Here is a 13,050-nt window from a genome sequence, read left to right as displayed (position 1 = left end):
GCCCCGGGGCACCCCCGCGGCGGGCCATGGCGGCGGCGGCGGCGGCGGCGGCGGGCTCCAACTGGGGCCTCATCATGAACGTGGTGAACAGCATCGTGGGCGTGAGCGTGCTCACCGTGCCCTTCTGCTTCCGCCAGGTGAGCGCGGCCGCCGCCCGTGGGCCTGCACCGGGGACGGGAGGCCGCGCTGCGGGTCCTGCGTTCGCCTGRGCCGTTCCGCGCCGTTTGGAGACCGGCGGCGGCGCGAGGGAGGCGCCCGAGGGGGAGGCTGCTCGCCTCTCGCACCACASCGCAGCTCCTTCCCCCTTACAGGAAGAGGAAAAGAGGAAAAGAGAGGAAAATCCTTTCCCCTCTTCGCATAAGTCGTGGCCGGGGGGAAGCAAAGAGTTTATCCGTCGGAGGGCTCTACGGTGTGTCCAGCTGGCTGGCGGGAAGTGTTTGCAAACTAGCTGTTGACCCCTTGTGCTAAGAGCTGGGCTGTTACTTCGCCTACCTAGGAGTTACCCTGATGCCTGGAACCGCAGCAAATTCAACACAACAGAGCAAGTAGTAGTTGAGATTAAGACTGGGGGTTGCTTGTGCCCCTTTGAAGTCACTTGTTTAAGAAGTGTCTGACGATTAGCATCGTGCCCTGAAAAGGGGTAAATCAGCAAGGCAGAACAATGCTAGGAAGTTTGGTGGTGCGCTTGGTAACTTGTTTATACCAACAGTTCCATTTTTCTTTTATTTTTAAAAAAGAAGTTCAACGGAGTTTGAGCCTCGGGATGAAGAGCGATCTCTTTTTRCGTTATACGAACCTGTTGCGAGTTGCCAAGGACATGGGGGGAGGGAGTGTGTGCCCTGATACCAGCGGTGCCAAGACACAGGCAGGGGAGCTGTGGAAGTTCTGCTCCACAAATGGTTCCCGATTTACCCGTCTAGGCTTAGCTAGCGCAACCGAGTCTTGTGGGAGACAGGTGGCCGCTGCGTGTCTGCTTTGGTCTGCAAAAAGGGGGAAAATTGAACTCATATGTCACATTTTTTCTTGGCTGCAGTGAAGTTAAGGGAACTCCCTTAACAGGCGAAAGTGTGGCTGAAAATGTGTGAGGGAGTCTAAAGGCGATAAGGGACAGCAATAAGACTGTGGGAAATGACTTACTTTCCATCTTGTACTTGTCTTCCTCCCCCGCCCCTTTTTTTCCCCTTTCAGTGTGGCATTGTCCTGGGAGCTCTGCTGTTGATTTTCTGTTCTTGGATGACTCATCAATCCTGCATGTTCCTGGTGAAATCGGCCAATCTCAGCAAGCGCAGGACCTACCCTGGCCTTGGTGAGAATTTTCAGCTGAGGCTTGTTTCTTTCTTTTTTTTATTTATTTTTTTTTAACTGTGGTTTTACTTTGACCTCTTAATTTATAACTTTCATACTGATATTGTTGGAATATAAAATGATTTCTTGATGTAGTTTTCAGTTTGTGTTTTGTTCCTCCGTCAGTCTCTTTCCCTGCTTCATGTCCCCAGGGGAATATGAGGGTTTAAATCTGCTCCTGACAGTGAAGTTAATAGGCACAGAATTGTTTTGACTCTGCAGGGCAGGGGAGGAGATGCAGTGCTGACTGATCAAAACCCAAGTTTTCAGGAGCTGGCGTAGTGGGTGTCTGGTGTAAATTATTGGTCTCAGCACGAAAGCCACGAGCTTCCCCACCCAGTGTGCTGCTGAGGACATTGGGTTCTGCCAGCAGAGCGCCTGGCATGGAGCTTGGGCTGCCTGGATCTGAGCTATATGTGCATTTATGGCAGAGCAGAGGGAGCAGAGAGGAAACAGTGTGCAAGGTTCCAAGTGGCCGAGAAAATAAAAACATCTGTGAGATTCATGTGTGGGTTTTTGGCAGAGTCTGCCAGCCCTCTTCCTCAGAGTTCGTCTCCTCTGCACTGGCGCCAGCATTGGTCTCTGTTTATGACCTCTCTTCTGATTCTGACTAACTTGGGGGGCCAGAGTGGATGGCTGGGTTTGAGTTCTCTTGACTGGCATGTGAAATGAAGGGCTGCCAATTGGAAAAGTGTCCTCTTACGAGGATTCTCTTACTACTTTTGGGGAGTAGAGAGTTGGCTGGCTTTGCTCTTGGTGAAAGGCTTAGCAAAATGTATGGCTTGCTTGGTGACTGTGCTGTTGACAGATGGATCCCCTCAGTGCTCAGAGTGCTCAAGGTACTGTTATTGAACTGCACAGTTTAGCTTCTGCGAAAATACATCTACTAGAAAATGAAAAGAGTATGAAGTTGTGTGGTTTCAAAGGCTGTGCCTCTGATACTGGAAGGAAGGCTCAATTAGCGTGGAGCCCTCAGGTAGCATCTGACTTGGCCCAGCCACTCCCATACCAGCTGCCTGGATTGCCTCTCCCTGCCTCCTTACAACAAGTCTTTGTGTGCTGCTTCCCCTCTGCCGAAGTACAGAGAGTCCCCTTCACCTTGGAGCGTCTCCCAGGAAGAAGGGATCCTCCGCACTCTCTGAAGCCAAGGGGCTCGAATACACAGAGGGCCAGTAATGCTTCTAAACTTCCTGGCACCTCCTGGCACACAAACGCTGGCACTGAAAGAAATGCATCCCCTTCCTCCCTCCCTGTGCCCTGGGAGAGGTGCCACTGAGAGCAGCCAGAGGAGGGATAGCGCTGGGAGGAAAGGCAGCACTCCTACAATGCATCCTAATGCATCAAGGTTGAGCAGCTCCACACAGACAGCCTTTGTCACCGTGTGCTTGTGCTCTGGTACATCTGCGAGAGATCCTGGCAGCCCCTGCAGCTGATTCTGTGGGAGGCTTTGGCAGCGCTGAAAGATGTAAGAAAGTTTTGCAAATTAACTTCAGTCAGCCAGTCCCTTCCGGAAGAACATTGAGAGCAGTCGTTACAACTACAAAAGAGCCAGGATCGTAGCAGGCTAATATCTAGCCCAGACATCTTCTCTCTGCAGAACCATATGCATGAAGGGATTGGTTATTAAAAATATTTTGCCCTTCAACACCTTTCAGCTGCACAGTGTGGAAAGGAAAGATCTTGGACAGATGTGTGAACAGGCGGGGAAGTGGGTGTGATTCTGAAATGGAATTTAACCAAGAGATGAGTTAATGCTTCTCTCCACCCCTTACAGCAGCTGAAAGTGGCCTGGGTCTTTGCAGACCRTTTGTGCTCAGCACTGACCCCGTCAGCAGCATGCTGCACCCCCCTGGGAAGCAGTTTGGCTCAGCTCCCTGCAGAGAAAAGAGCTGAAACACAGGTTGCCTGTTGTAGTAACCACATTTGGTTTAAAAGGGCATCTCTAATTACTGAGCCGATTCAGCTCTACCCAGCTTGTTAGGCATCTAGAGATCCCGTTCCAAAGACGTTTGACTGTACAATATATTTTATAGCCATAGTCTCCTTCCTCCTTGAGAAGATAAAGGATCCAATTTTTCTAGTGTCCCCAGATGGGGACATCTGGCATAATGTTTGAAGGTTTGTTCTCATTAGAACATCGTTTCAGAATAGCCAAGGAGACTGATTGTTTCTCAGAATCTCAAGCCTRGGCTATAGCCGGCAGCTGTAGTTATTATCTGGAGATACCCACATCTCTATGCGATGTAAAAAAGGAGCTCGTAGGAACAATGCGGGAGCAGTAGTCCTTCTGGAGATTGGTTCATTAATGAACCAGTCTCCAGGAGGGATATTTTTCCTCTTGCTGGTTCCTCTCTCTCTCATACCTAGCCCTTTGATACTGGCTGGCTGACTGAACCACTCGAGGGCTGTTTCCTTTTTYTGTTATTGTTGCAAGTTCCCAAACAAGATGAGAGCTGGAGAGTGAAGTGGTGCAGCCTCTCTCCGCACTCGCAGCGCGTGTGGCTGCGACRAGTGTTCCACCCTGTCTATCACCGAGCCACTGTCGTTTCCAGCGCCACCCCACATAACAGTTCCACTTTGTTCTGCTGTGGGTCTCTTACCGTGCTTTTTTCTCATTCTATGGGAGAATGTCCTGTTTCCTTAATTTTTAGCTTTAGTAGAATCCAAAGAAATCAGCATTTGTAAGTTAATATTTAAATAGTAGAAGACATTTCCAGAAATGAATTCCATTTCTTTCCTGGTTGCCTCCAGTTGTGTGCGCCCTACCTTGAGAGAACATGAAGAGGGAATCCACAGTGGTGTTTGTGTTGGTCCTGTACAGTTAACACTGACAGAATCAAGCAATGTGGTCTGTATTTGGAATTGGAGGTCTTAATTCCCATTCTCTCCAGCGAGATAGCTCTAAAAATACCAGCAGCCTTTTCTTGGCATTTTCTTTTTACGAAAAAAAAAACCCAATGATTTACAGACTACTGATCATTTTCTGCTACAAGCTACAACCAAAGTATGGAAAGAAAAAGTCTCTTGGCAGCAGCCTTTTGGTGTGGGTTGTGAGTACTGGGTATTCTGGGTATGGAATTGAACATTCTGGGCACAGTCTCAGATCTCCCATCCAGCAACATCAGGCGGTTCAGTTATAGTGGGAAGATAAAAATAAGAGTTTGATTGAAATTTTGTACTGCAGTAACTTTTTGCCACACAGCATCTTATACATGCATATTTTCTCTTCTGCGCTGACTTTCTTTTAATGGTTGCCATGTGTGACTGCTACTTCACACTACTTTTTTTTTTTTTTAATGAAGTAGAAAAAAAAAGAACCTGCTTTGTATCTTTCCCTCATCTTTGTTCTTGTCTTATGTGGCTTTCGATTTGTGGAGGGCATGTCTGGAAAAGAAAATGGGAGGGTGGGGAAGGGAATTCAGCCCTGGAATACAGCAGCAGTGGGTTCTCGCTGAATTGCTGTTTGTCACTATTATTGTTTAATTTCTAACTGATGTATGTGCTCTATTCTGGACTTTTGTTTCACTGACTACAATGTTTTTTTTTTTTTCTTTTATGCCAGCATTTCATGCCTATGGAAAAGCTGGAAAAATGTTGGTGGAAACAAGGTAATATGCTACTTATTTGAAGTTTGAATAGTTTGGTTTTCTTAATGAAAGACACTGCTCTGTAGCCTCTTGTGGCCTTGCTGTGCTCTCATTTCTTACACTCCTGTTTTCTCTGGTCCCCAAAGTCTTCTTTGCTACCTGGAATTTGAATAAAGGAAGGAAGTGAGATCACCTGAGTGTAGCTTGCATGTTTTCCCTTCAGCATATCCCACTCATTTCGAAGTGGTGACAGGAGTCCTTTCTACCTAGCAAGAGCATAGAAATCAGGGAACAAACTCTGATCTCCTACTCTGCTGCGTGCACTACAAGATCACGGGCATATAATCTGTGGCCTCTTTCCAGAGGTGAAATGCCTGCCAAGATTGCCGTGAGTTAGTGCGAGAGGGTGTGTTCAGTACCTCTGATCCACCCGTTAGCTTCTCTGGTTTTGCATGCCCTTCACAGGGGGTCCTCCCTTGCTCTGGAAGACGCTAGGCTTTAGGAAATGCCTTGTGGAGAGGAATCCAAACCCTTTTTCAAGGTAAGAGGTTTCTAGCTTGGCAGCTGCCAGACTCCTGTTCCTCAGACAACCCCAGTGCAAGCAGAAGAGTCCTAGCAGGTCTCGTTCAGCAGTCCTGCTGCGAGATGGGGCACCATTACAGCACTGCTTTTTCCAGCAGAGATTCTGTGGTGGAGGCCTCTTGAGCCCCAGCCAGTGAGTGGTGGGTTCTGGCTCCTTCTGTTTCCAGCTGCAAACTGCTGCAGARTGCTAAAAATACACAGAATATTTCTCAGATGTTACTTGTCCATGCAAGCAATTGCTCTAATTGCCACAGGGATGTTATATAATTGGAAATAGAAGGGAAAGTGGTTCATGCAGTTGTGAATGGGCGGAGAAGCAGCTCATAAAACAATCTTTTTATTGAAGTGTGGCTCATTTTGTGGAATACTGTTTGAGAGCTGATTTGGTATTGAGACTTTCATGGTAGACCCTCACTGCTGGGGGTGGGGCTAAGAGACCTCTCGCTGAATCTCTTCATCGTTTTCCTGAAGAGGCAAAAAGGAGTTCTTGCCATCTCTAAGGTCTGTTTCTCCTGTGCCTCCAAACAGCAGTTAAACTACAAGTCTAGCAAAGATATCAAATGTGGCTGTGAGGTGGATGGAGCTTCTTTGGCTTTTATTTTGTTAGGATTGAGTGCAGAACTGAAGGGCTTTCATAAGCCTGAGAATAAAGTGTGGTACCTCCACTGTAGCAGCAGAAGGGCTCTGTTCTGATGCACAGCCTGCTGCTACAGCTTTGAGAACAGGCTCGCAGCCCCAGTGGATCCTTGAAAACAGAGAACCTACTTCATTACCGGCTGCTGAATGTGTTTTCAGCATGGAAACACAGTGCGGGTTCCCCAAAGCTTGAGGCCTGTCTTTGCTATGACATGCCAGACAGTTGTGTTGAATTGTGATATGTGCTTGCTCAGAAGTCAGGCTGGTGGAGGCCACTTTGCCTCTGAACACGAGCGAGCAAGTGATGGCACAAGGTTTTGAGTTACTTTAAATGTACCCTGTTAGCTGTTTACCTTTTTTGAATGTTCCTAGGTAAATACGATATTGCAGTAGGATTCTAGGTGATCTCCAGATGTTCCAGTTGAGTGTATGGTGTAGCTCTCGATCCTCTCTGTGCTAAAACTTWGTCATTGCCAGTGACTGTAGCAGTGGAGGCTCTGGTGTAGACATGAGGTCTGTTGCTCCCCATGCGTGAACTGCAGCTGCCTCTGAGCAGGGTCTGTAGTGCTATTCTCATCGCTAATGCGCAGTCAGCACTGGGGTTTCCATAACCACAGCCTTATTTATGGAAGTTACAGGCAATGTCTCAAGATGTCTCTAAAGTAGTTTTAGCATTAACAAAGTCTTCTCCTGTAGTGAGAGCTACAGTGTATGAATCTGCTGGAAATGTGGCTGTTGTCACATACCTGCCCAGGAGCAAAAGCTGAACTCCAGAGTCCCTGCTTCAGCCTCCTAATTTCTGTATGTTTTTTTTTGTTTTGTTTTTTGCAGCATGATTGGGCTGATGTTAGGAACTTGCATTGCTTTCTATGTTGTGATTGGTGATTTGGGGTCCAACTTCTTTGCCCGGCTGCTTGGATTTCAGGTAAGTAAATCCTCGCTCTATTACATCAATGCAGACAGAGTTCTCCAAATTCTTCTGGTAAGTGTATTGAGCTGCATGTGCTTTAGATACAGCAAAGAGTGTCCTGCCTTAATAGTGTGTTCAGGAAGCCACGAGGTGATGTGGCATCATCTCATAGTAAGCATTAATGGCATGTCTTGGGAACAGRGCATTTTGCTCTATAAACTCCTGGAAGTCCAGGCTTGTGGGGAACGATCAGGTGTGTAAAACCTCCAGTAAGGCACTTCCAACAAAGGAGTTCTTTTTAAATTGGTCTCTGTTAATTCTAGAATAATTTCCTGAAAGAGATGGTACTTCCTGTCTAATTCTTGACCATAAAGAGTAGTGACAGACAGTTCCTCTGTCTGAGCTCGTATTCCCTTGCAGCACTCTAGTTCAAGAGGGTTTTTCTGTCCCTTCCCCCTTGATGTTTTGGTGGCCAAAGTTATTGTGCACCTGCTTCCCCTTTAACATAAAATACACTTTTTGATGACCCCAGTGTTGACTGAAGATGTGYTGTGGCAGGAGGTTCTCTGAGGTGCTCCTTGTGGATAGGAGACTCTTGCTATTCTCCCTGGAGAGCTGTGAGTGGGGGCACAAGCAGCAGCACTTGGAGCCGGCGTAAGGGCAGCGCGGGGAAGCAAAATGGACATGTGGAAGGATTTTGGCGGGGTCGTTATCTGCTCTGCCTGATGCTGCTAAGCTCTGATTAAGGGACTGTGAAGTTAAAAAGATGTGTTGTGGCTGCAGCCAAATTAGGTATTAAATATTTTCAAGCATTTCAGAGTGTTCTGCTATAATAAATACCAATGTGAGTTTTTGATTAATTTTCTGGATCGGAATTTTCAGGACTTCAATCTCTTGTTTCCAAAGTAAGTTTGTTTTGCATTTAACTCTATGAAAATACTTGAATAGCTTGTGTTGGATTAGCATTTAAACACTCCCCCCTTCCCCCCCCCAACTCTTACACTTCAGAATGGACCTGTCACGCACTGTGTAGAGCAACAGTGGCACCCAGTGACTGTATAGGCTAATCACAGACCTAGCCAAAGAAATGGCAAGCTTTCAGTATCAATTCTTTCTTTAAATACATATAGAATCAGAATTTTACATTCCAAATCTGTCCCGGTTTTACATTCTTCTTCATTCTGGAAAATTAACTACATCAGTGGGAGTTGTCTTGCTGATTCTCTCAGATATTTTAAGTGTGCTCCACACTTCAGTTCTTTATGCAGGTCCCTTTTCCAGGTGTCTGGCAGCTTCCGCATAGTCCTGCTCTTTGCTGTCTCCCTGTGCATTGTTCTTCCATTGAGTCTCCAGAGGAACATGATGGCTTCCATACAGTCATTCAGTGCCATGGCTCTGATCTTTTACACTGTTTTCATGTTTGTGGTGAGTATTGATGCTGGGAATACTCTTCTCTTTATTGGGCTAGCACAGATGTTCACTGGATTATCCTGTGTGGACAGCCTGCAGGTACAGGACTCGAGTTTAAAACACTCTCTGGTAAATAATGCTGATACAATGCATAATGACTAATCTAGGTGCCCATTCACTTAAGCTCATGAAGGTAAGAATATATAGACTGTAGGAACTGGACAGCAGGTCTCTCCACTGCTACAAATTCTATAGATCGTGGCAACTAAATTGTGGCTTACACTATTTGTTGGTGTCTTACATAGTTTAGGGCTCAAAACAAGGGGAAAAGTGCTTGGAAGCAAAGTGACCTTTATCATATATATGTGTTTGTGTGTATAAGTATAAATATATATGTATATATGTATTTTTTGCCTTAAAAACCTCAGTGCTTCTGATCTTTACAGGGGGAGCTGATTTTTGTTAAGAACCCCAAATTTGCATTTTTTTGCATACTTTTCTGCAATTGATGGTTAACACCTTTCAGGCAGTGAGTGGTTTTATTTCTTGCATACCAKCACGTGTGTTTCTCATGCACTGAAAGCTTCATAAAATCTCAGATCTGATCCATATATATAAATATATTTGTTTTTAGATTTTTACGGAAGAGTTTCGCTTTACTGAGGTAAATGGATTCTTGACCCTTTAGATTAAGCAGGGTAAGCTGAGGGTTATCCAAAGCTTTCTCTGTTTGGCTTGGCCAATATGCATTGTATAGCACCATTTTCTGATAGGTAGAGTCTTTCACTTGCCTTTTAATGACTTCATGCTTGTGCAGCTTAGTCTTGGAGTCCTAGTCCTGTCTCCCCCAGATTTCAGGCCTAGGATATTGGAAACAAAAGGAAAAAGAGGGGAGAGTAGAAATTCTCTCTACTTACCTTTGTTTATTTTGGTTAGTAGGTTATACTGGGTCACACTTCTGAGCTTTCCTCTGTAATGAGGCTAGAAACTGTAAATGAGCGTGTCTTACAAAACCACTGTGTTCCAGGAGCCATGCATTTAAGAAAACCACGACATTTCATGAGAGTTGGCTGCACTAAAACATATTCTCTAGGGATTAGAAAACCCCCATTCAGGCAATATTATGAACAGGCATTCAGACTTATTTACTTTGTTTCCTGTGCAACCCAATGCCTGCTAGTTTCCCTGTCAATGGCRAAAGAGCTCTCCTAGCCCCGAGTGCCTTGCTCTCCTTGCTTTCATGAAGTTTATCCTTGTATTCAGTACACTGGTGTTAAATGGTTCTGGAGTAGCAGTGTGCAGTTGGAGTCCTTTCCTAGGAACCTTTATCTCTCTCCATTGAACAGGATTCTCCAAGGTGAATGTCGTTTCCCATTTAGTTTTAAAAATCTGTTTAAAAAAAAAGTGCAAAAAAAAATGCTGAGAACAATGATCCTCACAGTTAAATATGTCAGGGGAAATTGTTCCACCCTGGTGTATTCTGTGATGTCTGATGGCATCAGACAAGGGGGAGTGCCATATAGCTTTTAAAATACACCCTAGGATCCTTGGTGGCAAGGGACCTATTGAGATTGCTGGGAGCTTTATTAAAGTGTGTGGGTGTGTGTGGGTGGGTGGGGAATTGGGGAGTTTCTCTAATAGAGATCAGGCTGTGATATGCAGTGTAAGCTGTTCCTCACAGCCTTGTCTCACRCTGCCTTTTAACCCAGCACTGGTTCTATTGCTGCCATGCTGTTTGCTTGCTGTGAGGTTGTTTTGAGTTGAACCTAACCCTTTTTATTTCTGTTGGCTGCAGGTTGTACTATCCTCTTTCAAGCATGGCCTCTTCAGTGGGCAATGGCTGCAGCGAGTTAGCTACACTCGTTGGGAGGGCATTTTTCGCTGCATCCCCATCTTTGGCATGTCTTTTGCCTGCCAGTCGTAAGTACCTGCCATTATCACTTCTGGCAGTTGTGGTGTGCAGTGAGTTTTTGTGAGGGCAGAGGGTCATGAGAATCTGCATGGGATAGATACCATCTGGTTTCCTATTTTATTTTAATCAAAATATTTTACAGCCTGCTGAAGTACAGCATCTCATTCATTTGTGACCCTTTTGTTAGCTAGATGGGGGAGGGAGTTATGTTTCACTCTGGAGCAGTTGTACTTGAGCAATGTAAAATCATTTGGACCAAACAGATCCTTAGCGTAATGCACATTGCTTCTGGTGCAGCTGCATAAGTGATGAATTTTTCCCATTGCTTGAAGGGAATGATTTAGTACCGGGAAAGACAGCAGGGCTGTGTTGCTCCTCATGGCCGCAGGACCCCCTGCAGGGTAACGTATGTGTGGCCGCAACTTAGTTGGGAATACTGAGAAGATTGTGAAGTCGTTGACTTTGGATAGGTGTTTGCGTGCTTCCAGTTACCTGCTTTTAACAAGAGCTGCCTTTGGCACATGGAAGAACATGATGGCAGACCAGGCTATTTTCATGTTTCTAGCAGCATTACCTTCTCCACCAAAATGGCAAGTGAGCAATACGTGCCTGGCCAGAATAGTAACACACTTTAAATAGAAGTGTAAATCCAAATGTGGACACGGAAAAGACCATCCTTGTTTGGAAGGCTGGCAGAGTTGGGCTTTCCCCCCCGTAGTTCTAGCGAACGGGTAGCATGCCAACAGTAAATGAATGTGACAGATAAAATTTGTTCAGACTGCTGTGTTTACACCCACATGCAAGATCCAAATCATCATTTTCCACTTATCGGCTCTCTTGGCAGCTCGGTTCCTACCCGAACACGCTCCAGTCTTGCTGTTTAATGTCTCCATTAAAATTGGCAAAGGGAGTTATATTCTTTTACTGCTTTACCTTGTTAACATTTTAGAGTTTTTAAATTCCCAAATTTTCCTTTTTCTTTTGGTAGCTCCACAGTACCCAGCACAATTTTGCTGGGAGTTGGAAATACAGGGAAATCATTTGGTCTGGACCAGTGTGCACATGCCTAAATATAGACTCCATTACAGCACTTACGTGGCAAGACAAACCTAAATCTGTGCGTTTTTTTTCCAAGCATCAGAGCAATTTGCTGTCCCCAGCCCAAGCAATCTTTACAAGCATGTTATTCTCAGCTAGGTAGGTTTAATTTTGCTAACCTCTGAAAAAGAAAAAAAATCTAACGTGAAACAAAAATCCTTTCCTCCAGCATGTAAATGAAGCATACAGTGAGGACAAATAAATGCACTATTTTTCTCTTACCTTGAAAATCTGATGCTGCCTTACTTGTGTGTTCAATATGTTTCACTCTTTAAAAGCTATCCTGTTGTTGCTGAACTTGCAAAGTAGGTCACTCCTCTACTGTTATGCATGGGAATTTGCTGCGGAGCAGAGAAGTGGGAATGTGGGGACTGAAGGGTTACCTCTGTCACAGCCTTCCTTTGTGACCTTGGTCAAGTCACTGAACCCTCTGAGTAGAAGTGAAGTGATTTGGGCTTTCCAGGCTAATTTCTGGGGTTGGTTATACTGGCATAGGTGGATGCAACACTGCTAAATTCACAGCAGTAACGAAAGTCAGCGTGCTGTTCATTACTTCTGAATATCGTTTCCCTGTGGGRAGAGGAATGTCGGTAGTGTGTTGAGAGGAACACTGCACAAGGTGATCATTACAGTGTAGATGAACAGTTGGATATTCTGAGATAGCCCTGGCCAGCTCTGAGCAAGGCTGTTTTTTCTGAATCTAGTCTTGGCACTTGCGCTGACTTGTCTGCTTCTCTATTCAGGAATATAGAGATGACTTAAATATCTACTTTACACGCTCTTTGAGGTGCTGTTATTAGAATACATACAGTGTAACAGATAACATGTGACACATTCATCAGGGAAAGATCCTTGATCCTTTGCTGGCGTTCAGAGCAGTCRTTTTGCTTAAAAATAAACCTCGAGCGCGTCAGGGCATGCTGCCTATTTTGTACTTCTTGTCCCCTTGCCCTGTCTTCAGAGCTTTTGATAGTCGGGAGGGCTCAAYGACACGTTGTCAGGGTTTGAGGGACTCAGCTGTTCCTGCAAACCCAGGTTGACTAAATGGGTGCTGTTAAGTGATCGCAGGAGGCCTGGGTGCAGCTGGACTTCATGTTGCACTTTTCCCCATGTTGCCACATTGCTGTTGCTCCTGCAAAAACATAAACCTGGCCTTATTGGCTGTGTCATCCTGTGCACTGCAGATCTTTGCTGACCTCTCTTGTTTCCTCTCTTTTCCTTCCTGGACCTGTATGTTTGGCTGGCTGCCTCCTCCTCATGGGGTTAAAGTCCAAGACAGAGTTAATCTAGCAGAGGTCACTGTACAGAGGGCATGGAGGAAGCCGAAACCGAGAGACTTCTTGGGAAGCTGGTCTCTTCGGTCCTTGCCAGTAAATGGCTGTCGCAGTGCTGCATTCACGGACCCTGCGTGTATCTCATTGGTTACTTTAAGCTGATGCTCAGCTTCCTTTGTGCAGAACCATTTGACGTTAAGGGATTACGGGTTAAGGATTTTTTTCTGCTTGGCCTCAGCTTGACACACTTTCTGTTAATGGCTTTTTGCCCACTGGAGCTGGGGATACCCCCTTCTC

General features: G+C 45.6%; 1 protein-coding gene across 4 annotated transcripts in view; it reads left to right on the top strand.

The window, feature by feature from the left end:
• The first annotated feature begins 6 nt into the window (after positions 1–6).
• Positions 7–13,050, top strand: part of SLC38A10 (solute carrier family 38 member 10) — a 39,170-nt gene continuing 26,126 nt past the window's right edge. For 2 of the 4 annotated variants that reach the window (XM_085319212.1, XM_085319211.1), the window contains exons 1-6: positions 12–137; positions 1,189–1,306; positions 4,907–4,952; positions 6,981–7,074; positions 8,341–8,484; positions 10,265–10,389. In XM_085319212.1, coding sequence (XP_085175338.1) covers positions 27–137; positions 1,189–1,306; positions 4,907–4,952; positions 6,981–7,074; positions 8,341–8,484; positions 10,265–10,389 — 638 coding nt within the window. In that variant the 5' untranslated portion in view covers positions 12–26. Of the gene's footprint in view, positions 138–1,188; positions 1,307–4,906; positions 4,953–6,980; positions 7,075–8,340; positions 8,485–10,264; positions 10,390–13,050 lie in introns of all 4 variants that reach the window. The other 2 variants (XM_085319213.1, XM_085319210.1) reach the window with 2 other exon arrangements.

The sequence above is a fragment of the Rhea americana genome, unplaced genomic scaffold, assembly GCF_003343005.1.
Source record: "Rhea americana isolate MKP2758 unplaced genomic scaffold, rheAme1 scaffold_576, whole genome shotgun sequence".
Taxonomy (NCBI): Eukaryota; Metazoa; Chordata; class Aves; order Rheiformes; family Rheidae; genus Rhea; species Rhea americana.
The sequence above is the reverse complement of the archived record's forward strand: the minus strand, read 5'-3'. Positions and strand labels throughout refer to the sequence as shown.